Source organism: Haliotis rufescens, unplaced genomic scaffold, assembly GCF_023055435.1.
Source record: "Haliotis rufescens isolate VD_foot unplaced genomic scaffold, xgHalRufe1.0.p SCAF_4, whole genome shotgun sequence".
In the NCBI taxonomy this organism is placed as follows: Eukaryota; Metazoa; Mollusca; class Gastropoda; order Lepetellida; family Haliotidae; genus Haliotis; species Haliotis rufescens.
Window position 1 is genome coordinate 897,299 of NW_025964112.1, and position 27,174 is coordinate 924,472.

Consider the following 27,174-nt stretch of genomic DNA (forward strand, 5'->3'; position numbering starts at 1 on the left):
GTCCAGATAACAGTCTCTGTTTTGATGTTTGATTCGAGATTTCTAGCTAATATTATCTAAAAGGCAACTTGACTCAACTTGGCTCTCTGACTCATTCATTTACGACATCTACGATTCATCGTTACTTTAAATCACATAATATCTACCCAATAATATGTCTTTGTTATTCAAGGCCAGGAACCATTACCCGTGTCTACCATTGCGGGATGTGAGTGAGTGAGTGAGTATAGTTTTACGCCGCTTTTAGCAATATTCCAGCAATATCACGGCGGGGGACACGAGAAATGGGCTTCACACATTGTACCCATGTCGGGAATCGAACCCGGGTCTTCGGCGTGACGAGCGAACGCTTTAACCACTAGGCTACCCGACCGCCCCCATTGCGGGATGTGCAACCGCTGCTGTGATACTTCTGTTCTTCGTCATCATCACGATATTGCTGGTGTAAGTACAATGTTTTCAAAACCCTTAATGGTTGCCAGCAGTCCTTTACCTGTTGCTTATGTTTGTAAATTCTCTTCATATTTCCAGACGACGAAGGAGAAAACAGTCCGCAGCATCGGTGCCTGAACGAGTTGTTGGCCATAGGGAAAATTGTAAATCTACAAAATATGAAAAACACGGTAAGCATTGTCTATTAACTCAAACAATGTGTGTGTGATGCCACATACCTTTAAACTTTGTTTGCTTATGTGTTCCATGTGTCCTGTTGGATTAAATGATTAACAAAACAGTTTCAATACATATGAGCTTTGGCTAAAGAAATGTTGGTCATTTGGCATGTAGAATTGTAAAAACTGTATCAAGTAACACCATCAAAAGATCAAATTAAACACACATTATCACAGCTATACGACACAGTTTTATGAAGTCGTCTCGCCTTTGTTCAGTGGTACGAATCTAGTCCTTGCTCATAAATTCCAGTAAAGCAGAAGACTCTGGAACTAATACGTTCCCGAAAGAGGTCGGACTTGTATGTGTGTCATGTGTTCTCAGGTAAGAACGAAGTGAGAGACAACGCAGTAGGAGAAGTTAAAGATGAGGAAAGGGGTGAAAATAGCCAGCCACTGCAACACGACATCATTGAGGTTGAGGAGGACTATGATCCGCCTGTCCTTGGACCAGATGCTGCTGTGGATCTTCAGGACAGGAACTACTACAACTTTGGGGAAGTGGGATTGGGTAGAGCGACACCAGTGTCGGAGTTGGAGGCCAAAGTTCGGCGAATGGTGGAACGACCGGAGGAAACTCAGGAGGAATTTCAGGTCTGTTATGTCTTTTTTCATAATGGCATGAGGAGATGCCATGTTCAGGTCAATTCGGCTGTTTTGCTGAAAGTTTTGAAGGTGACATGAGCGTCAGGCACTGATCGGCTACTAGTATGTTTGGTTACTTTCAGGGGTTGCCTGTTGGTTTCATACACCCCCACCAAGAATCTCAGCTGTCGGAAAACAAAGGGAAGAATAGATTTAAAGGCTACTACCCGTGTAAGTTAGCACAGTAATAAGTAATCTACCGATTATATTGTTTATATCAAGTTGATGTAGTAAACAACTAAAACTAAAACAAACAAAACCTTTGTATTGTGAAAATACATACAAATGACACATGCAAGCATCACTAAGGTCTCCTGGTTAGGTGAGTTTGTCTGCTTCTTTATGCATATTAGTGATATGTCAGCAATAACAAACCTTAAGTATTTTACATCCAAAAATAAAATGCAAAAGTTCATTCGAACTGTGAGTATACAAACAATGGCATATACATGCATCATTAATATCTCCTGGTTAGCTGATATAGTTTGTCAGCTTCTGTGTGCACAAGTATCACAACAGCAGAAGACCAAACCTTTTTGTGCATGTCCGCAGACATAGATGTTACAGTATTGAACTAAAACACATATTCGGTGTAAGTGCATAGTTGATAATTCAAGTGGGACGTTGACTGAAAAAGAAACAAAAGATACATGTCCAGGCTTGCAAAGCATAATTCGTTTATACTATGACTATAATGCATGAGACAAACAACACGAAAACAGGGTACAATTTATCACATTTTTTAAATGTTTCGCCCCTGATCTGGTTTTGTGTCTTTGTATAGACGACTACAACCGTGTGGTGCTGCATGACGACAACAGCGGCGGTGGAGGAGACTACATCAACGCCAGCTATGTGGACGTAAGCGTTAAGTGCTACATTATGACCATACATGTGTAACCTCCCGTATCGTTTCATTATCATTTACAATATATACTCAGTGTGATATATGATGGTTTAGTGTTTTATCATAATCATAGCCCTCCGTATCGTGTCACTATTTGTTATAAATGATAATATATGTGCAGTGTGATTTTGGTTTCGATTCAACCCTCACCACTAAATATATGTTGTAGGGATACAACATCGAAAAGCGCTACATCGCAGCACAAGGTATGATTTATTCGTACATCAATGGTTGTTTTTCCACCGTTATTCCTCACGAACACCCGGTACCACTAATTAGTGGTGATTCATGAATCACATGATTATGACATACTCAGCATCATACAATGGAGCAGAGGGGTTTTTTTTGTTTATGGAAATCGTTTTGTCGCTTTTATTTAATATTTTTGATGTTGCGTGAATGAGGGCACTTCAGTGCTCTGCGTATATCAAAGTACTGAAAGAGCTGATATCGTTCACAGGGCCCTACAGACTTGAGGTTGTGGACAACTTCTGGGGGATGATCTGGCAGGAAGAATGCAGAATCGTTGTCATGGTGACTGGTCTCTTCGAAGCAGGCAAGGTGATGGTGCTATAATGATGATATTATCACAAGTATGCTCTATTAAACAGGCGCCACTATTGACGACTTCTAAACATGACAAGTTATGGCTACAAGGTTACAAACATAATGTGCACTATATCCGTGCTCGCACCATACTGGTAAACGTCTAAGACCTGCATCACTTGGCGCTATCTTCACACATCAAGTTTACACTCTTTGATATAACAGAAATACTGTTCAAAGCGGTTTTTAAACTCACTCACTCACAAACATGATGTGGCAATGCAGTATTTGAGACACCATCATAACATTGTCAGACTGAACGACGAAGTATGAGAAATGATGGTATAATACAGTCTATTGCATCGAGGTATATGCATTTGCACACAGATGAAGTGCATTCGTTACTGGCCGGAAAAAGGTACAGAGACGTACGGGGACATATCTGTAACCATGGATACTCAGACACGCTTCGCAAACTACACGGTCACTGAGCTCTCCGTGCAACATAAACAGGTATGATGTAATATTAGGTTTTGTACTCTTACATTTTCATAAAATCTTCATTGAAATATAGTAATATAATAAATACTTACTTATACATTATTCTACTAACAATTCCACTCTGTATTTAGGCTGCCAAGAAGCTGTGTCTCGAGCACTTCCACTTCACCAGCTGGCCGGATCATGGCGTCCCAGACACTTCCGCTCTACTGGAGTTCATTAGAAAGGTGAAGGTAACATCAAGGGAACAGACACAGACAATCATAGTTCACTGCAGGTGAGAATAGTGTATATAATTTGTTTATGGATGTCTGCTGGTATGACCTTAATTTCACTGCCCCACACGAAAAGTCTTGTATTCGAGTGGTTCAAGGACATGTTTTAAGTCACCAGCTGATGAGATGATAATCATGGACTAAAAGTCCAAGTTATGGCGTGACATATAAACAGAAGGTGAATATGTATAGGTGACGTATTGGTTGTGGCAGGGGTGATAAGGAGTAGCCCCGAAACTTTCTTCAACTTCGGTATCGATGCACAGTAACCGCGTTGCGTGACGCCATAGTGCTGTATGAGAATTCAATGCAATGTCGCTGCACGTTAGCAATTGAGGGAAATCTTTTTTCTGATAAGGTTAAAAAAATGAAGAACATCATCATATATAGATCAAGTACAAAACGCATGCGAATCCATGCAATATGTCACATGTATATATTCACCTTCTGTTTATATATCACGTCGTAACTTTGACCCTGTGACTTTTAGTCCATGATTATCCTCTATAGATCAAGTACAAAATGAATGCGAATCAATGCTTTGTCCATATATTTTAAACAGTAAAATCATTTTAAATGTTGAGGTATTCCCCGATATGTCACGAAAAGTAAAGTGTTATTTGTATAAGGGTCATGAATACTGGTAATCAGTTAACCTTGGCCATAAGCCCAGCAGTTGCTAGGATCACTATTCAATGATTGCCAATAGTTAAGTATTGTCCGTCAATGTATCTGCGTTACCTTACCGCCGAGAGAACAGAGCATTCACAACTGCCAGATTATAAAAGAGAAAAAATATAGGTGTTGTATAAGCACAAAATAGTTCAGTAGATCACAAAAGAGAAACACATATATAAATTGTGTCAATAAATAATAGTTTGTTAGGTCCAATTTCAACATCTTTTTTTACAAGTCCGTTATTGGATCATATATCCGAGATCTGATGGAAAAGAAGTGGGGCACCCAAGTAGGTATTAATAAATTACATGACATTAAACCAAACATTGGTTACACCTACTTTGGTTGTCAGTCCCGATTTGAAGAGGTCATTTTACGACTTTGTCTACACCCATGAGTATTTGTTGAAAGGTGAGGATCCTCCATTGTGTATCCCTTGTGATGAAAGAATCACGGTCAAGCATGTCCTGCTTGACTGTGTTGATTTTTCCATCACAAGGGATACTTATTTTAAATTATCATCTATCAAGGATCTTTTTAATAGAATAAGTCCTCATTTAATTATGGTTTTTAAAAGATATTGAACTTTTTGATAAATTTTGAAATGTGTTGATAGTTATATTTTATAATATTGGTAGTGTATAAAAAAATTGTAACTTAGATGGTTAGTGGCTGTATCCTCAAAGGGGGTCAAAGCAGAGTAAAATTATTGTCCCCCTCAGAGGATATGTACGACCACATCATTCAAAGTACCTTTGTTCATGCCACAGTTTTAAACGTAGTATCTTTGTTATTTGAATTGGTGGCTAAAATCCATATCATGGCCACAGCTAAAAGGATGGTGTAAAACCGTGCAGGAAGCACAAGTACCGTCAGTCCCCACGGCCCCTAGTATGCTGGCCTAACTTTGGTTGCTGGTGATCTAGTCCACTTTTATATTGTATTGTTGAATGATAATGTATTCTTTTAATTATTCTAAACTAGTTTTAAAATCGAAACTGTGATACTCCAGTTATTATACTGTCCATCGTTGACAGCTTTTTTATTCAATCTCAAAATAATTATTATAACTGTTTCGTCATGACATGGCTGAAATATTGCCGATGTGACGTTACATTTTACTCACTCACTCACTCAACATCTTTCTGTTTTCAAAACAACTCCAGTGCCGGTATAGGCCGTACAGGGACCTACATCGCTATCGAGCGTCTAATGGAGCAGGCCAAGACAGAGGGCGTGGTTGACGTTGTCAGCGTCGTCTCCAACATGAGGGGACAGAGGAAGAACATGATCCAGACAAAGGTAGGTGGATCTTCAGAGTGGTGAGTGAGTCAATCTTGTTTAATGCGGCAGCTGTATTTCAGCTGTTCGCGGCAGGCTGTACATAATCGAGTCTGGGTCAGGCAAATGTCCCACGCTGTCCGGTTTAAGACATGCAGACAACGAGGTCGACAAGCCCGACCAACCTTCCAATTTAGTGGCCTATTGAGACAACCAGTAGAGTGTTGTGTGCCTGCCCTAATCCAGTCTCCACAGGAGAATTCATATAATTGAGTCAAGGGTGACGAAAACATGCGTTGCTGCTGCTGATTTTGTAAACCATATCACTCTATCATATATACAGGAGCAGTATCTGTTCGTCTACCAAGCGATGGCGATGTGGTTATCGCAGGGGGACACGTCTTTGGATTCAAACTTCCTCAAAACGTTGAACCTTGATGATTTGGCTGACGTGACCATGGGAAACAAGACCGTACAACAGCATCTTGAGGTAGGTTTGTTTGTTTGTTTGTTTGTTTGTTTGTTTGTTTGTTTGTTTGTTTGTTTTTTAACACCGCACTCAGCAATATTCCAGTTATATGGCGGCGGTCTGTAAATAATGGAGTCTGAACCAGACGATCCAGTCATTGATATCATCCAGTCATTGATATCATGAGCATCGAACCACGCAATTGGGATACGATGACGTGCATCAACCAAGTCAGCGAGCCTGACCTCCCGTTCCCGTTAGTCGTTTCTTACGACATAGTCACCTTCTTCACTGAAGATCTTCACTGGTTTCTTGAGGAAGGTACATTGTTTAGGTCATGTCAAGATTATTAGCTTGCAAGGCCATGTGACCCGCAGTGCATATACATATGTGACATGAGTGAGGCGTTGTAGATATTGTACTTAAATTTATTAATACAGGCAGGTTATACAACTTTGACATATCTCCTCTAGAATGGAATAAAGTATACACACATTTTGACCTTTCGTACATGATTTCCTTATTGTTAGAGTTGAATAACACGCCGATATGACCTCTATTCAGTTAACTGATTACAATGTTTAATATTTAACTTTGTGTTTGTGAAAGAGACCAGACCTCCTTAAATTGCCTAATATACTGACACTTATTCGACGTTTTGTGCATATGTTCTCATTTGAGAGTGAAGAGCTAAAATCCATAATATTGTCCGCTGTCAGAAAACGAAAAATGGTACTTTCGGGGACAATTACTCCAAACTGAAACCTCATATAAATATCTTGGTGTAATATTTTCAAGTAAATTATCATGGAATCGACATATATGTAATGCAGCAATCCAAGCTAAAAAGATGCTATTGGGCATTTTACAAACGTTTGAACATTTTAGCGAGTGTGCTTATAAATCTTTCTTCAAAATCTTTGACACAAAAATAGCTCCTATTCTTTCCTATGGTTCAGAAATATGGGGTTTTGCAGAGGCTAAAAAAAATGAATCCGTACATTTATATGCATGCAAAAGATTTCTTGGTGTTAAACACAGTACTTCTAACGTTATGGTTTATGGTGAATGTGGTCGCATGCCCTTGTATATATATCACTACTTAAACATCATAAGATACTGGTTAAAATTACTAAAAATGCCAGTAAGTAGATTGCCAGAAAAATGTTATAATATGATGCTATTGTATGAAAGGAATGGAGATCAAAATTGGGCATACAATGTTAAATGTCTACTGTATAAATGTGGGTATGGTTACATCTGGGAAAACCAATGTTTCTTAGAGAATCATGCCATGTTCATATCGAAAATAAGACAGACGCTTTTTGACATGTACTTTCAAACATGGAGATCTACTGTAGATGTTTCTAGCAAATGCGAATATTATAGATATTTCAAAATGCAAATATGCGCAGAAAAATATTTAACTGATGTAAATATAAGAAAATGCAGAATATCATTTACACAATTTAGATGCAGCTCACACAGGTTAATGGTTGAAGTTGGCAGGCACAACAAAATACCCAAATGTTTAAGATTATGTAAACAATGTTCTTTAAATGTTGTCGAAGATGAATTTCATTTTCTACTTGTATGTTGTAAATATGATAATTTAATGAAAAAATATATTGAACAGAAATACTATGTACATCCAAATAAATACAAGTTTATCTCTTTAATTTCACATGTGAGCAAAACGGCTATACAACATCTCTCTCTCTTTATATATCATGCCATGTTATTAAGAAATGAATCTTTGTAACATTCCTAACCGCTTCCACATTGTCATCTATTCTGTACTATGGGCCTGTGGCCTTACAGTTATATATGAATAAACTGATTGATTGATTGAATATTGTAACCTTTCATACTCAATTCAAAAGTTCCTTTTCCTGTGTCGCGAAATGCTTTCACCAAACGTCCGCGATAGTGCCGGAAAAGTATCGTTAGTGTGGCTCGCAAAAGGCTTGATAATACTACGAAAATGGCTACAAAATGCCGCGAAAGTTGGCTCGGAGTAGCTGATTAGTAACGCGATTGATCTGTGAAGATCCGGGATAGAATAGGTCTTCAGCAACCCATGCTTGCCATTAAAGGCGACTATGCTTATTTTGCCTTCTTCGCCCCTTAGAATCTCTTTCGGCAGATATTCGAGACTGATAGTTTTATGGCATTGACGTTTTGAATTTATTAAATTCCTGTATATAATATTATATTTTTATAACAAAAGTTATGTACAAGTTCATATATATGATCTATATAAGCAAATGTCCTGCCGGTATTCCATACTTTTCTAGGGGCGGTCGGGTAGCCTAGTGGTTAAAGCGTTCGCTCGTCACGCGAAGACCCGGGTTCGATTCCCGACATGGGTACAATGTGTGAAGCCCATTTCTGGTGTCCCCGCCGTGATATTGCTGGAATATTGCTAAAAGCGGCGTAAAACCATACTCACTCACTCACCATACTTTTCTATCACATATCATTGGGAATAATTGACTTTATCCGGAACCTGTTTACTCAATCTCTGTCGTAAGAGGCGACTAACGGGATCGGGTGGTCAGGCTTGGTGACGTGGTTGATGCATGTGGATCGATCGATCGATCAATTGCGTGGATCGATGCTCATGATGACAATCACTGGATTGTCTGGTCCAGACTCGATTATTTTTCAGACCGCCGTCATAAAGCTGGAATATTGCTGAGTACGGCGTTAAACAATGGCGCAACAGTGCCGCCATAGTGGCACCATATTGAGAAACAACACTTTAGAAATATTATCGTGTGTTGCTTTCCCCTCCCCCCTATACTGGATGCGAGGATACAGATATATACTCCGTCTAACAAGGAAGTATACAAAACCTGTGCCAAATAAGTATTTGCCTGTGTTTCTCATGGTGTATTTGGAAAGGTGTAGCGGGTTACATGTACGTCATTGAGTATTTCTATTCATTGCAGGCTCTGCACGATAATCCTCCCCGTAAGTAGAATAGAATATTACATTGATATAAGTCATATGTATGCTTGTACTGGACACGTAGATCATAATTAAAACAAGAAATTGATGTGATGTTGCTATGTCCTTGAATTGTTCCATTGTTACGTAACGTGCTGAAGATCCTTCTATTTTATAAAGACACATCATACAACTGCACTACTGTGATCACTGTGTTGCTTACCTATCAGCTGATAAGAGAAGATACGACTTTAGTATCCCAAGGGAAATGCAAATTGCACAGTTGAATAGCACTAAAATATGAAAGAAAGAAAATATGTGATATCAATTATGTACATAAGTACACTTACTAATTTAACCAAGAGGAAAAACAAATAGAACATTGAACACTATAACAGTGACGACAAGGAAGTGCAATTAAGGTATATGTATTTACATCACAGCAAGAGTACACTTTAATAAAAGGGATAATGATAAGAGTTAAGTGAGATAAGATTTAACGTCACATCGGCAGTATTTCAGCCATATCGTGACGAGAAGTACATTAATAATACAAAGATTTAGACTAAATAAAAAGCTGTCAACGAAGGACAGTACAATAACTAGCATATCACAGATTCAATTTAAAACTAGTTGAGAATATATAAAAACCATAAGTATCAACAACACAATATAAAAATGGGCTAGGGATCGTCATATAAAAGGTGTACAGTGTACAGTGAACTGTTAAAATGAATTAAACAGATAAACATTTAAAAGACTAATACTGGATGGTATGAATGATTTCCGGGCCCTGTTAGTTTTCACCATCGACATGCGCAGTCGGCGACCAGAAGGTAGACATTTATATTCGGAATGAAGGATATGACTGATGTCATTAAGTATCGTACGCCCCTTTTTGACAATTTACTGCTCACAAATTTCGCCGATCTGTTAAAATTGAGTACCTGAGATTTTCCTTGCTGTATTTAAAATTGTGTGTACTTTAGATTTATTTTGAACAGACAGGCTTCCATACAAGCAGTTAACATTAAAAACTAAAATGCTTTGAATAAATGTTCTATAAGAGTGAGTATTGTATTATCAAGTTTAAGATACTTATAAGATGTCTTATAAGTAAAATTTAACAATACGTTCCAGGCATTTCATAGGTATGGATGTTTAAGCAACGGGTCGGTAATCATTATTAACAGAAGGATTTGGAACAGGGATAACATAAGATGTCCTCTCAAGTAAAGGCATAACATTATTATCGATAGACGTTTGGAATACTTTTTTGAAAATATGACAGAGTTGATCACATCATTTCTTCAACACCATACCAGCATAGATTATCAGGACCTGTAGCTTTGCGGACATTTCAATCAGAAAATGATTGTAGCACATCACAGGTAGTTACATCCAGCGTTTAACAATCCAATAAAGCCTTTCTCAATAAGTCCATTTCTTTACTGAAACCTGTAATGTCAAAGCGAGCGAAGAACATGTTTAACTCAACGGCAAAGTTCAAATTATCTGCAACACTTATTTCTGCTCGTTTCTTATCTGTGTCAAGTATTGTCTTAACGCCCTTCAAGTTTATGTAATGTGACAATCAGCTCGTCAAGAATCTAACACGCCACAAGCGGTACAATCAAAGCACCTTTTCAATTGATCAAGAGAATGTGGTGTACACGATTTCACCGATTTTAATGTTGGTTTGTCGGATTTTAACTTTTGCTTGTAGGAAGGGTCTAAATAGACTAAACTGCGATCAGATGTTCCACCAATCATGGTGTCACTTTGGCTTCTAAGGCCTGGTTAAGTCATTCCAGATCGTAGACTTTCAGGGGAATTCACGAATTCAGTGATCCAATCAAATATTTTTCATCACCACTTTGCCATTTACGCCCGAGGTTCTTTCTGCACATAATCGGGACTGATAATTCTCTGGCGTTGATGTTTTGAATATATTGTACATTGAATGTATATGAAGAAAATACTCTTATTGATAATATGCACTTAACAATTCTATGTTATCCAGTGGACAATGGAAGGAATATCATCACCGTGCCTGTAAGTAAAACGTGTAATAATAGGGGGGATATACTTAACACAAAGGACAATACAAGAAATGAGCAAAAACGATGTCAAATAAAAAACGACTCATGTTTTCTACGTTCGGTTTTGGTTGAGTGAGTGAGTGAGTTGGATTAAATGCCGCTTTGAACAGTATTCCAGTTATATCTCGTTATGTCAGCTTAATGTGGGAGGAAAGCCGGAAGTGTTGCAGGTCACAGACGTTTACCACTTAATTGAAACTCATAATCATGGGTATGGTGCTGCCAAACCGAGAAACAAAACTGGAGCAAACAGGGATTTGAACCCACGACCATAGGTTTCTAGTGTGCAAAATGGACACAACTCTGAACAGCGGAATGCTGCACATAAGACGACTGGGCGAGTTAAAGCTCATGAAAAAATTCAACCGATTCAAAATCTTTTCTGTTTTTCAGTCTTATTCATCGAATAATGGTTTCTACATCATGAGTTCATGTCCCAACAAAGAAGATATTTGGAACGCGGTGTATAACACTGAATCCCGCACGCTCATCACGTGGGGTCAGGATAATCAGGTTAGCGACCAAAACAAGTTCCAAAACATTTTCTTTGCAAACGTATGTATCTTAGACTCCTTGCTTGAAACATTGAGGTGTTTACTTTCTGTATGCCCCCTCTCGTCACCAGACAAAGCCGTTAAAACACCCTTCATTGAAACATTGAGGTGTTTACTTTCTGTATGCCCCCCTCTCGTCACCAGACAAAGCCGTTAAAACACCCTTCCTTGAAACATTGAGGTGTTTACTTTCTGTATGCCCCCTCTCGTCACCAGACAAAGCCGTTAAAACACCCTTGCTTGAAACATTGAGGTGTTTACTTTCTGTATGCCCCCCTCTCGCCACCAGACAAAGCCGTTAAAACACCCTTGCTTGAAACATGAAGAGTAATTACTCTCTGTATGCGTGCTTCCCGTCAGGAGACAAGGCGGTGAAAACGCCCTTTCTTGAAACATTGGGGTATTTACTTTTTGTAGGCGTACCTCCCGTCATCAGACAAGGCCGTTGAAACACCGTTGTTCACAGCGAGACTTGGCAGGGAGGCTATGTTATCAGATGGTATCTCAGTCACCAATATTGATCTTGGAACAAAGGTACGTAAAATGACGTATTGATAGAGTGTCTGTCCGGAGAGCGGGGGATCAGTGGTTCGACCCCCCGCAGCGTCAAACCAAAATATGTTGAAAGATGCTACTTACTTAATATGTTACCCTACCTAGCCCTCGGCATTAAGGGGATAACATGAGGAATGATCGGCTCGAAGTCAGTATACAGTGTCTGACACACACACACACACACACACACACACACACACACACACACACACACACACACACAAACACACACTCGACTCTGCTTTTAGCAGAGGTTTCCATTGAATATGGAACGGGTTTTGTCGCTTTTATTTGTCAACGACTACTTGGTCTGATCCAGACTCGATTATCTACAGGCCCCCGTTATACAGCTGGAATACTACGGCCTTTCACAACATCCACGTCTTCTCTTACCGTGTCCAGAAGATGTAGTTAATAGGTTTCTCAATGAAACCGCTTCTTGATATCGCAAGTCAAGTCGTATATCAAGTATTATTATCTTTGAAACTGTTATCAGTTATGTTGGGGACAGCAAATCTTCAGAAAAGACACGAATACCTGTACCAGAGGTAAAATAGATCAATATCTGAATAACGTGTAACAATTAACTGACGTGTTCCGATTCAGATGAATTGTCGTGCAAGGCCCTAGACGAGCTCTTAAGAAATTAGTGTTTTGATAATTTCTTTCGTTTTTTTTAATTTCGCATTAAAAAAATTGATTTAAATTCAGTTAATAAACGAATTATTTCAATCGGTTACTGTGAAACAAGGCTGATTCATGTGTGAAGTTTGGTGACACAATCACTGATCTACCCATGGCACAGGATGATGCCACCACCACCACCACGATCCACAACTACCACCTGACTGGGAGTGTGCGTGATCCAGGTGTCGCTGTGCTGATAGACAACTTGCTCACATGGACACAAGATCCAGAACGAGGCTCCAGTATGATTGTATCCAGGTATGTAAAGTTTCGTTACTCGCACTTTTCCCTTGATCTCATCATGCACCTACTGAATGCTTTCCATATTAGCTCTAATATTGGTTTAAGTTAATATCTCTGTGCTCTAGCACACATATTGATTCCAGCAGCAGTGGCTCCGGTGATCAGTGTTGTGATATCTCTGCGTTATTCACTATTTATCCTCCGCCACGAAGTTGAAGCGGGATATAGGAATGGGTGCTGTCCGTCCGTCTGTCACGTTTCGTTTCCGGAGCAGAACTCAAAAACCATGAGATATATCTTAACCAAACTTCGCATATAGATTAGTCTAGTGGTAAACTGGTGCTTTTTGATAGCTTGGGATTTCCAAAAAAAATATATTTCGTGTTTCCATGACAACTACTTTGATTTGGACTGAACATGGCTGTAGTGCTCGTGTCCGGAGCAGATCGTGAAAAACATACAAATATTTCTTGCCTTGCACACAAACGGTCATGGGGGATATTAATATTTCATGCTTGTTAATATCAGTTCCAGTTAATAATCCAATATGTATGCACTCTGGTACAAATATTTGCGTCAGCTAATCGGTGTTGTAAGATACCTGTGCTCCAGCACTAATATTGGCTCCAGCTAATGTTATCATATCTCTGTGATGCCTCCAGGACTGCTACAGAATCCTTGCTCCTGGTGCTGCTTGTGAACATCGCCAGCAGACTGAAGGACGACGGAACTGTTGACGTCATCACTGATATGGGGAGACTGTGTTCTCGTCATGGAGGTGCACCCTTTACAATGGTAGGTCGTAATGGTTGCAGCGTCAACTATAGAATGAAACGACAGGCAAAATAGCTGTTAATGGATCACTGAAAATCAGTGATGACCCCAGGTGTTCGCAAATAGGGAAAGTATGTCCCGCCCTACTGGTAAATTTCACATTACTTCCTAGAAATAACAACTGTAAAAGAAATTGGTGCATTGAAGAAAGGCATTCTGTAAACGGTATACTGACCGACCCCTCACCATTTTGTTTGTGGAACGCGAAGGAACATTTAAGAAAAGCTTGCATAAGTAAGCTTGATTTATAGAAATAAGCTATTATTTTCATATCGATAAACATATGTAGAAGAGTCACGACTGCCGTAGCATTTCTCGTAAGTTGAATGAATATGTGATAGTCACGTAAACAAGTGAAACTAGTATTCTAGGTCCAATATGGATTCATCCGAATACTGACCGAGATTACCTTTGAGATGGAGATTGCAGGAAAGGCTCTGACACCATTTTAATCATATTATTTGTGGTTATAAAATACATTCGACCTCATGTATGTAGACAATCCTAGTGTTGTAATCCACAGTGAAACAAGCTCATGTCAATGTTGTCATTTCAGGATGATGTCCGTTTCTGTCTGGAGTTTTCTCGACAGTTCCTGGAGATTCTCGGGACGTACGCCAACATCTGATGAACAGATCCACTAAATATACTCTATCTATTATTTTCTTTAATTTTAATATTTCCTTATGTAGTTTCTAGAAAAAAAATAATTGTGTATTATGTACAGTACTAAAAGGATTCGGTCAGATGTTCCTGTACTTGTTAGTATGACTTGTACCCCACTTCCTGTCTCGTTGTCATGGTTTCTTGTGTACAACCCGTATGTGTGTTGACCGATACGTATCTCCTCCTTACTGTATGTGTAGGTTTCCTAGTGATACACCTGCACGTGTCTTACAATATTAACATTATTACAGTTAATGATTTCATACCAATCAAGATGTTTGTTTGTTGTTTAACGCCACAATCAGCAATATTCCAGCTATATGACGGCGTTCTGTAAATAATCGAGTCTGTACCAGACAATGTTTTGATTGATATCATGAGCATTGATCCACGTGTTTGGGGTACGATGACATGAATCAACAAAGTCAGCCATCTTGACCACCCGATCCCGTTAGTCACCTCTTACGACAAACATAGTCGCCTTTTACGGCACACATCGGTTGCTGTAGATTTATTTTAACCCTGATCGTTACGGATCACAAGTTCACACGGGAATTAAAAGTCAAGAAGTCAAGAGTCAAGCTTTACAGTACCACTCTGTTACCAGGCCTGGGTGGGATAAACAAGCATTTGAGAATTATTGAAGGAATGATTTTATTGATATTTTATGTCCGTTTGAGATGTTTTTGCAAGAAGTAATTTCACGCTTAATTGACTTTGGAGTGACCAGACAAATATGCCTTATGTTGGACTTGCCAGTTGGAATCAGCCAATATCCATTGTCTTAAGCACTCACTTATTCATCTATATACCATGCGTTTAGTAACAGTTCACACATGAGTTTTCAGAGACTGCAACGCCCCAGATTTTTGGCTCGACGACTCAACGCTTTAACTACAAGGCCACCCCACCACCTCCATACCAATGTGAAAAGAGGAAATTAATTACATGATTTTGATTATTTTTTGGATATGTTTATGATTAGCGTCTAGACACACAGCTATCCTTATTCCGTGCAGTGGCAGGTATCATCCTCGGATACTCCTTTATTTAGTACAGTCAAAGGTGAAAGGAAATTTGATGTGAGAATTTAAAGTTGTTTGTGATTTAAACGGTAGAGTACTATAGTCCTCGCCAGTTAAAATTGAATCACGAAATATCGCGATGATTACTCAACGAAGATAGCTGCATATGTGACCACGTGAACAATACACAATGATGATCTTTATCGCTAGCAAATTGGATATTTTTTTGAAAAGCGGACTTTACATTTATTATCATTACTTTAAGTAATATTCCTTATCGGTGGAATGGCTTCTTTTCACTTTTCAAATATTAACACAAAAGTAGCTTTGTAAATCTTCGTTAATTAAACATCGTGATATTTCGTGATTCTGTTTCAAGCGTCAAGGGCCATAATCTTACTGTCATTCAAACGGTTAAACAACGTTGTTGCTACGTCATCTTTATGTCAAAGTCTGTTTCGCTTCATTCACTTTCTATTGATCAATTACTTCCGGATGCTGCCAATTTAAGCGTGTTATTCTCATCCCAATCTATGATGTATTATTCTCTCACTGTCAGACATCCTCAATAAACTGTGCACCTATGTCATTCTTCATTATTATTCAATCCTTTTTTATATATATGACCAAAATATGTTAGTCAAATATGGTATGAGAAGAGAGCACATACCACGTGCGTGTCAACAAGGTTATAACCAAAAATGAATTCGAAAGATAGGGTTCCCATGCTCCCGAAAGATATTATTTTTAACTTACGTTTTTGCAATCGTCATTGTGTTTACTAAATAAATTCCCCATGTGAAATATTGTTCTATAGTGTCCATTTTCCGCCATATTGGCATTCATATTGGATTCCCGAGGAAAATTTATATTCGGCATAACCTTTGAACTAGACATGGACCATACACATATAAGACTAAAGCAATTGAAAGGGTTAGTTTCATAATTAAAATATTATTTTAAAATGTTTGGTACATCAAAACTCGAAAAACGTCTAAACAAGTCAGTATATGTTACTCAAAGACTTGCAAATATGATAAACATGGAGTCTGGAAGGTACATTATTTAATTTACTTAAATAAATAAACTATTCGCAAAAATAACTAACTAACCCAACTTATTAAAACTCATAGCTTGTTATTTTTGTGAATAGCTATCAGTTTAGGTAAATTAAACTATGTTTACATGAATTTGCTCTGTATATAGAGAAATATACCCAACTTGTTAAAATGATATTTAATCATGAAAATCGCTTCCTCATGCTCAATACGTTATGTGCCATGTCTAGGTTAAACATTATGCCGATTATAGATTTTCATCGGAAATCTAATATGGCCGACAATGGACACTATGGGACAATATTTCACCTTGGGAACATCAACATTCATTTCGTAGACACTATGAGGATTATAAAATGTAACTTAAAAAATATATCTGTCGGTTGAATGGGGACCCTATCTTCCTACACGTACACAACGAGCCAGACACTATCATGGCTAAAAAAGAGCTTTTTAAAAGCTTGGATTATTATCAGGAAAATGAGAAGTTCAGACAATGAAAAATATATTTTCTAGATATAACATAACAAAATATACAGCTGTACGTAAATTAGATATTTTGCAACTCCCGTTAATGTGTGTTGCACATAACCTGCAATCCATCAAATAGTAACGGTCGCATAATATCCGATCCTGATTGTGTCACCGCCAACACAAACGCTGTCAAAGTTTACATTCACAATCCGACACGTGAGTACTACTTAGAACCCTTCAAGTAGATAAACATAATTCGACTGAAATTATATTAGCGTTGTTAATGCCGATGTTTCAAACGGGGGCTTGCTTTAAATCTGAAAGTGTTTTGACGGGTGCCAGGATACCCCCGCCTTGTCCGGGAGACGTGGTATGGGAACTGAATCATAGTGATTCCTTAACACAGGATTAGAACAGGAACGCGGCGTTAGATAACAAATAAACACTATATATAAATATATATATAAATATACACTTAACTATTTTTTGCCCTAAATGTTGGTTTAACTGTCAGGAAATACGTGGCTGCTATAATTGTATTATACGTGACTGATCTCCCAATATATCAAATGCAGTTGTCACCCTCAATGCTGCCACATATTCACGCCAAGGGATTTCATATTCTACTTTGCAAAGAGGATCAAATAAAAAATAAAACAAAATAAATAAAATAAATGAATAAATAAAAATGTTTTACATGGAAGTTCATTTGAAGTATCGTGTGGCCTGGATTCCAGTCCTATTGCATGTTTCCAGAATTCACAACCTCCTGAACACAGTGCGGGGCTGCTGCTGCCGAGAATATAGTACTGGCTTGGTATGCAGTTCCAGTCTATAGTTTCAATGACGTCATTAGTGTATAAAATAGGCATACTTATTGGTATGTCTTTCTCGTATTAGTAAGCGTCTTTAAAGTTGATGACGGCATCTGAAAGAACTTAAACGTACCGTCATCTTTTAATCCAAGTGCGTGAGCCGCCATTGTGCAGTGGGCACCCCGATTGGTTGCAATAAGATCCTGCACGTGGTGCGTTCCTCTCTTGTTGCACTCAAGGTCTTGATGTTTTGTACTCCAGGAACCCGGCACGTGTCACATGGATCAAGCGATGTGACGCAAGTAAGCCACCGTTTCAAACATTGACATAAACAACGCACATATATTTTCAATCTAATTATGTTGATCTACTTGACGGGTTCTAAGTAGTACACACTGTCCATGTAAACTTTGACAGTGTAGCCTTATAGTTAAAGCGTAGAGTGTTGCTAGACGCATGGTACTTACGTTATTGGGTGCGTGCTTTAGACAATGGTTTATAGTGAAGATCCTGGTTAGAATAGGTCTTCAGCAACCCATGCTTGCCGTAAGAGGCGACTATGATTGCCGTCAGAAACGACCACCGGAATCGGATGGTCAGGCTCGCTGACTTGGTTGATGCATGTCATCGGATCCCAGTTGCGTAGATCTATGCTCATGATGTCAATCACTGGATTGTCTTGTCCATACTTGATTATTTACAGGCCGCCGTCACATAGCTGGAGTATTGGTGAGTGCGGCTTTAAAAAGACAAACAAACAAACAAACAACTGGATTGGTATGAAATCATTAACTGTTAAAATGTTAACATGGTAAGACACGTGCAGGTGTATCACTAGGAAACCTACACATATAGTAAGGAGGAGATACGTATCGGTCAACACACATACGGGTTGTACACAAGAAACCATGACAACGAGACAGGAAGTGGGGTACAAGTCATACCAACAAGTACAGGAACATCTGACCAATTACTGTTTGTACTGTACAAAATACACAAACACAATTCTAAAAATTGCATGAGGAAGTGTCAAAATTAAAGAACTTAATTATAGATTGAATGTATTCAGCGGATCCATTCATCAGATGTTGGCGTACGTCCCGAGAATCTCCAGGAACTGTCGAGAAAACTCCAGACAGAAACGGACATCATCCTGAAATGACAACATTGACATGAGCTTGTTTCACTGTGGATTACAACACTAGGATTGTCTACATACATGAGGTCGAATGTATTTTATAACCGCAAATAATATGATTAAAATGGTGTCTGAGCATTTCCTGCAATCTCCATCTCAAAGGTAATCTCGGTCAGTATTGGGATGAATCCATATTGGATCTAGAATACTAATTTCACTTGTTTACGTGACTATCACATTTTTATTCAACTTACGAGAAATGCTACGGCAGTTGTGACGCTTCTCCAAAAGTTTATCGATATCAAAATAATACCTAATTTCTATCATCCAAGCTTACTCATGCACGTATTTCTTAAAATGTTCCGCCGCGTTCCACAAAGAAAACGCTGAGGGATTGGTCAGTATACGGTTTACAGAATGACTTTCCTCAATGGTTTCACAGTTGTTATTTCTAGGAAGTAATGTGAAATGTACCAGTAGAGCAGGTAATACTTTTCCTTTTCGCGAACACCTGGCGTCATCACTGATTTTCAGTGATCAGTTCATTTACGTTTCACTGCTATCTTGCCTGAGTCATTCTATACTTCATGCTGCAACCATTGCGACCCACCCTGGTAAAGGGTGCACCTCCATGACGAGCACACAGTCTCCCCATATCAGTGATGACGTCAAAAGTTCCGTCGTCCTTCAGTCTGCTGGCGATGTTTACAAGCAGCACCAGGAGCAAGGATTCTGTAGCAGTCCTGGGGACATCACAGAGATATGATAGCATTAGCTGTGACCAATATTAGTGGTGGAGTACAGGCATATTACAACAATGATTAGCTGGACGCAGAATTCGTACCAGAACACAGAGACATTAGCTTGGACCGACATCAGAGCTGACATGGCAGACACCAGTAGGTGTGTGATGAGATCACGGGAAAAGTGTGGAGAACGAAACCTACATACCTGGACACAATCATACTTGAGCCTCGTTCTGGATCATGTGAGCAAGTTGTCTATCAGCACAGCGACACCTGGATCACGCACACTCCCAGTCAGGTGGTAGTTGTGGATCGTGGTGGTGGTGGTGGCATCATCCTGTGCCATGGGTAGATCAGTGATTATGTCACCAAACTTCACACATGAATCAGCCTTGTTTCACAGTAAACGATTGAAAATAAACCGTCAATTGACTATATTCGATATTTTACCGACAGAACCTTCAAGACATAGTGAGTGAATGCTATATTCCAGCGCTACCCCAGCAACATGTAGCTAGCCGCGTCCGACTCAGACAACCCAGTGGTTGATATAATGAGCCACGTCCCATGCTGGCGGGTATGATGATACACGATCAATCAAGTCAGCGAGTAGCCACTTACGACAAGAAATAGAGCGCTGTGGACAATTCCACCCCAAAATTCTCACAGGGTCTACAGATAGAAGACAGAGTGGTGTGTGTTTAGTGGCTGATTTAGATATTGTTGGAGGCAATGGCATAGACGGTTACCATGTAAACAACAAACATGGTATGGTACTGAATCAACACGTGTGAGTGAGCGCTTGTCTGGACTAATACCAGTTTAACAGTTCTAGCCCACTTAGATGCCACGCCGCAGTACATACCCCACTCACAGTACATTGACTTCGAGATGTCCAGTCTTTATTTATGTCATTGATATTGAGCGCCAGACAGGGTAACAACAACCTTTTTTTAATATCATTTGGTATGACGCAATCGGGGATCGAATCATCGCCCTTCTACTATCCGGGCAGACGCCCTATCCGCTCTAAACATAATTCCACTTACCTTTAATCCAAGATCAATAGTGGTGACTGAGATGCCATCTGACAGCACAGCCTTACTGCGATCAGGTCCAAGTCTGTCAGTGTCTCAAGCTGCATGGTGCGATCTCGGAAAACGCGCTGTTTCCTCAAACTTCTCTCAGTTTCCTCACACATCAACAAGAAAGTAGCCATGTTGAAATTCAATGAAGTATCAACCTTAGCGTGGCTAAGGTTGGGTCTGACCAACCTTAAAATTTAAGGCTAAGGCTACCTTAGCGTAAGGTAGTTCATGCAACAGGGGGTCAACCTTAGTAAAGGCCTAAGGTTAACTAAGGATATAAGGTAACCTTAGCGCTAAGGTTGTTTTGTACAACGGCACCCTGGACGATACACGCCCTGTATTTCTGCTACATAATAGGCTACATAAAAGGTGTGCAAATTTGAAAATGGTAAATATGCAATATGCACTGTCTAAGGATTAACGCAATAGCAATGTCTCGTATATGCCATATATTCAAATGAGTCGCCCTCAATATACATGTACTTGAAACTCTGTTTCTGCAATACTACATTTGGCTTTATGAATAAAAGTTAACTTGTTGTCCAGCGTTCAAGATACATATGCAACGTTATATGTTAATCATATATATCTGCTGCTTCTAAATCAGACACGTTATAAATTTGGAAATACCTGGTCCCCGACGGGCGGTTTTGGTCTGGGGCAGTTAACGTTTAACTGAGAATATGTTCTAAGATTACTAATAAGTGACTCATATGCGACTGCACAAAGAATTGAATTGAGGGAGATTGCGCAATTTGACCTTTAAATTTTGCATTTTGTAGTTTCATTCTGAACTTGTGCCTAATGAGGTATCCTGATGCTATTCTCTACATCCGCCAGATACCATCTAAACAATATTGGTCATTTTGGGACATTAGACGGTTATTTTACATTTTTATGAAATTTGAACACTAGCCGAACATATGTTTGCTGTTTTTCCTGTGTTTAAATAATGTACCTTAATTTGACGTTTGTACTTGACCAAGTTTCTCTCCCAGTGAAGTGGCATTTGAAATATCGCCTCTTCGAAAACCTCTTTATCTATAAAGATAGCCATAGATTTGTTAGATTGAGAGGATTATTTCTCGAATATGTGTACAACGATGGGTCTTGTAGGCGTTGCCATTTCCACACGTCGGAAGTAGCAGATTTTCTCCAAATGTGTTGCCCGCGCATGTGTAAGTGAAATAAATACATTGACTTCGGTATGACAAATGATGACAATTATAGAAAAAAAACTTGAATCATGTTAAATTTAAAAAAAATTCCCAATGACTTTAACATCGTATAATACTCAGTTTGTTTTCCAAAGAGGCAAAATTTTAAAAAGTAATTGGCATCACCATAAAGCTTAAACAGATTAATCATTATGTAAAACCTTCCGAAGCCCATTTCCTCTTAACAGCCACGGGCAACATCAAAATGACATTATCAACTAAGGTAAAGAAATACTTCTAAGCATAACGAATTCAATTATTTCCCAAAATAGTTGATGTTCGCATGATGTTCGTGTGAACTGTGCATCAAATACTCTTCCATTTGACGATAACCTCTTTTTGTGAAGGGACAAATTAGAAGCTGCATTTTGCACAATGAATAATTATTAACTTAAAGAGTTCTTTGCGACACTGGAAACCTAAACATAGAGACAAAGGAAAGGTTGCATTTTAATTGTATCAGAGTGGTCGTTTGTGATTGTCCAAACATACATCTGTACATATGTTAGGCAATGAACATAATGTATGGAAATAAACTCTGAATCACATACATAAACGTACTTGCAAAAATAAAATCTCTCACTTCACCGCCATTTCGTGAAGAATAATCCATTTTCACAAAAAAATACCTTCAGATTGGATATATACAGTACAGTCTAGTGCATTTATGAAATACAAAAATGTTCCCTTACATTTTGTTTTGTGACGTCACTTCAAGTTGGGAAAATCAATGCTCAAGGAAACACGGCTTAGAAAACAGCATGTCCCATACCTTTGTTTGTTTGCTTGATTAACGCCCCACTCTTATTTCAGCAATATAGTAATATTTCAGCTATTTGACGGCGGTCTGTGAATAATCGAGTCTGAAACAGACAATCCAGTGCTTGCCATCATGAGCATCGGACCACGTAATTGGGATACGATGACAACCAAGTCAGCGAGCCTAAAATAAGGATAAGATTTATGGATGGACAACTTCTTTATTACAATTAAGAGCGACGTTTCGGTCAAGGTTCTAACACCGTTATCAAGCAAGTGATATACAGAGTGTGGTTGACAAGTTTTTATACAGGTAGGAGGCAATGTTTATGCAGTAGAGTAGATATCAGATGTAGTTGTACTGGAGTGGAGTAGCCTGTTATGTACACAAAAGGGTAGTAAAGACATTTATCGGCGAAGGATTATGACTGATTGGGGCCTTGGTCGCCGTTGATCGACGGTTTGAGTCCTTTCATGTTTCTGGCTCCTTCGGATGAGATTGCCTCCAAGTAAGTTATCGTAAAACATGTATCACCATTATCCGTTGAAAAACGAATCTCTGGCTAGGCATTAATCGTAAAGGTCAACACAAAAGTGTTTAATTTCTTTAATAAAAGAAGCAAAAGCCTTTCCGTATTCATGAGAAATATCTGCCCAAAGCAGATGATTGTACGATTCCGGCTTACAGGCTAAGGATGTGAATTGTCATGCAGACTGTTTCACAGTTGGCTAGTCAGTAGCCGTCAGTGGAAATCCTCGACAGTTTTATAAATTTCAGTGTTGTATCCTTGATGAGCGCGACACTTTTTTAATGCTGTTTTGTGTATTTTCAAGACTCATAAAGTGCGGTTTTTTCCACTAAGGTAAACAAATCTCCATGTACTTCAGCCTTGTATATTTAGCATACTATGTATCACACTCAGTGCATGTTCAATAGTCAGAAGAACTGAGATAACAATGCAGTACACACACACACACACACACACACACACACACACACACACACACACACACACACACACACACACACACACACACACACACACACACACACACTCACCGCACCACACCACACCACACACACACACACACACACACACTTTTTAGTGACTTGAATGTTTATTGTTTTGGCACCCATTTATTTAACAACACATTTCTTACATGTGGATTTCCATATATGTGCAGGTTATCACACTGATTCCTCCCTGTCAGTTCCATGGCATTAGTAGTGTTATGGTGGGAGGGTGATGGAGGAAAATATTTATACATACATCATCGTCGTTTATTAATATATGAACCTTCCGTTTTACAAAGAGAACGCTGGATAAATAATATATAAAGAATAGTGATGAATAGTTTATTTGTGATATATAATATTCACCCTGAATCAACAAGGATGTTTGAGACCCGTGATGATCCGGGGTAGAATAGGTCTTCAGTAACCCAAGCTTGCCTTAAGAGGCAACGAACGGGATCGGGTGGTCAGGCTCGTTGACTTGGATGATACATGTCACCCGATCCCATTTGCGTGGATCGATGCTCATGATGTCAATCACTAGATTGTCTGGTCCCGACTCGATTATTTACTGACCGCCGCCATATAGCTGGAAAATTGCCGAGTGCGGCGTTAAACAACAAACAAACAAAGGATGTTTGATGTATATTCCCTGAATATGATTGATATTATATTTTATACAACGGAAATAATGAACTCATATATCCTATTAATGTAGATAGTACCATAAATAATTCATGTTCACACTTACATTATGATATTTCAACAGGCACACCATCATATTAGCAATCTATGTGAAGTGTGTGTGTCAATTGAGGATTTATGTGAAGGGCGTTAAGTTGCATAAGGGACAAGGCAGAATCAAGACACACAGAAGATATGCCACAGGTGATCACTGTGGATTTGAACGCACAAATGCGGATTATAAATCGCCTTCCCCAAAAGCAGAAGAGAACAGGTAAGTCAAAGTAAATAACGAATTTGTATTTCAACAAACTCATTTCATAATTTTGCAAATGCATGTTACTGTATTTATTTCTTAAACATTATAATGTAATGATTTCTTAAAACACTATTCTGTTAATTGGTGATTAAATAAAGAGTTTGTAAAATTATTGGGTGACATAAACCTAGTTTCCAACAGGTTGCCATAGACAAAGGGGGACTTGTCATGGACAAAGGGGGACTTGTCATGGACAAAGGGGGACTTGTCATGGACAAAGAAACTTTGGCAATAAAGAGACAACAAATGTCAAATTGTCAACCAATGTCACTTTCCCCAATCATAAGATTTTGAATGTATGTTGATAAATATAATTATATCTGAACCTCTCTCTTCACTTTTTTTTCTAGAATAGAAATATTTAAAATAACCTTGGTCAAACACATATTTTTAAATGAACATATATTTGTCTCTAAAATCAATAATATAATAATTATTCCCTAAACCTTGAAATTAAGGTAAAGAGATAAATTGAAATGTAATATGTTCTCAAGAAAACAACACAGTTTTATTAGAAAAGCATATGTATTTGCTCTCATATGTAATGGTAAATTCATTAATTACACTGAGTTCTGATTCCCAGATTGAAACAATATGTTAACCCAGAAATATGTACGTAAGAGACCAAAATTCACGAAGTTTTCAAATCAATACAGATTACTGCACAGCAATTACAATGGCAGTACACAATAAAGTGAAAGTACGATATTCAATGACAGAAAATAATATGATGGTAGTGGTCAGTATTAAATACAAAATACAGTGGTGATAGCAAAAAAAAAAGTGAAAATGATATATATTTACCTAGCGGCGACAGTGGTTACGCTTCCGAGAATGGCTGGGCAGGCAATCAGGGATGATGAGTGATCTTCACAAGAAAGCTGGTTCCGAAGCGATGAAATGAGTGAGAGATGCGCAAACACGCTATTGTCTCCTTATATACAGCCCAACTAGCTACTGGAAAGTTTAACACAGTGCCCTCACCAGTCTTGCGGCACTAGAACATTACAGACGTTTCTATAACATATATCACCGTCGACGATATACTGGACCTGATGTTTACACACCATACTAGCATATAAATACAGCAACTTACTGACGAATGATCACTGTCCATACACAATGCAAAGAGCGTCTACCTATTCTCAACAGAAACAATGTAACACCATTACAATCATTATTAAACAATAAACATATGGCATAACACCGCCATATAACAACATGCTGCCATGATCACTGTTGTGCACTTTCGAGGGCTTAACCACAAACAACCTGTCTTATGTAGACAATGAAAATTAGTAGATATGAAACAGACATATTACAATATATAATGACTAATTAGGTAGAAGTACATGAAGTACCAGACCTTGATGATTTGAGAACAGGACATGGGAAAATAGTTTTGCTATGTGAGTATATATTTTTGTCAGTTCCAATAACATTTCATGTTTATTTTTGAAAAGCTAAATTGCATCTATTATGCAAATTCTATACTCGAATCTGGACTTCAAAACTCAAGTCCATACAACTTTCTTCCTGGCCATGGCCTGGGAAGTGTTGTGTTTCTCCTCGGGTCTCAACTTGGGATCAGTTTCTCCTAAGGTCTTGACTGGGGATCAGTTTCTCCTCAGGCCTTGATGGGATCAGTTTCTGCACGGGTCTTGACTGGGGATCAGTTTCTCCTCAGGTCTTGACTGAGGATCAGTTTCTCCTCAGGTCTTGACTAAGGATCAGTTACTCCTCAGGTCTTGACTGGGGATCAGTTTCTCGTCAGGTTTTGACTGGGGATCAGTCTGTCCTCAGTTTATTGACTGGGGTTTAGTTTCTGCCCGGGTCTTGACTGGGGGAGCAGTTTCTCCTCAGGCCTTGACTGGGGATCAGTTTCTCCTCAGGTCTTGACTGGGGAGCAGTTTCCTCTCAGGTCTTGACTGGGGATCGGTTTCTCCTCAGGTCCTGGCTGGGGGATCAGTTTCTCATCAGGTCTTGACTGGGGGATCATTTCTGCCCGGGTCTTGACTGGGGACCAGTTTCTGCCCGGACCTTGACTGGGGGAGCAGTATCTCCTCAGGTCTTGACTGGGGAGCAGTTTCTCCTCATGTTTTGACTTGGGAGCAGTTTCTGACCGGGTCTTTACTGGGGAGCAGTTTCTCCTCATGTTTTGACTGGGGAGCAGTTTCTCCTCATGTTTTGACTGGGGACCTGTTTCTGTCCGGGTCTTGACTGGGGATCAGTTTCTCCTCATGTTTTGACTGGGGAGCAGTTTCTGACCG

The 27,174-nt window shown here is 39.0% G+C and overlaps 2 protein-coding genes and 1 long non-coding RNA gene across 3 annotated transcripts in view; all 3 read left to right on the forward strand.

Annotated features, from left to right (window-relative positions):
* LOC124150370 (receptor-type tyrosine-protein phosphatase alpha-like) overlaps positions 1-8,957 on the forward strand; it is a 122,675-nt gene extending 113,718 nt beyond the window's left edge. Inside the window, exons 9-12 of the mRNA XM_048382237.1 lie at positions 3,402-3,547; positions 5,390-5,525; positions 5,848-5,994; positions 8,928-8,957. Coding sequence (XP_048238194.1) covers positions 3,402-3,547; positions 5,390-5,525; positions 5,848-5,994; positions 8,928-8,957 — 459 coding nt within the window. The remainder of the gene's footprint in view (positions 1-3,401; positions 3,548-5,389; positions 5,526-5,847; positions 5,995-8,927) is intronic.
* LOC125372422 lies at positions 1,400-2,430 on the forward strand. The gene is made up of 3 exons (XR_007218126.1): positions 1,400-1,487; positions 2,101-2,177; positions 2,393-2,430. It is a non-coding gene; the product is annotated as an uncharacterized LOC125372422 (long non-coding RNA).
* Positions 8,958-11,427: 2,470 nt separating the features above from the next.
* Positions 11,428-14,539, forward strand: LOC124150326. Its single transcript, XM_048382517.1, has 5 exons — positions 11,428-11,540; positions 11,999-12,115; positions 12,942-13,081; positions 13,729-13,861; positions 14,457-14,539. The coding sequence occupies exons 1-5, from the start codon at positions 11,451-11,453 to the stop codon at positions 14,526-14,528; spliced, it is 552 nt and encodes a 183-aa protein (XP_048238474.1). The 5' UTR covers positions 11,428-11,450; the 3' UTR covers positions 14,529-14,539.
* Positions 14,540-27,174: the final 12,635 nt, after the last annotated feature.

Bases quoted from the DNA above. Each gene is read 5' to 3' on its own strand.
- LOC124150326 (XM_048382517.1), top strand. From the start codon at position 11,451: ATGAGTTCATGTCCCAACAAAGAAGATATTTGGAACGCGGTGTATAAC. The intron at 12,116-12,941 runs GTACGTAAAATG...CCCATGGCACAG, and splicing joins ATATTGATCTTGGAACAAAG to GATGATGCCACCACCACCAC. The intron at 13,082-13,728 runs GTATGTAAAGTT...TGATGCCTCCAG, and splicing joins TCCAGTATGATTGTATCCAG to GACTGCTACAGAATCCTTGC.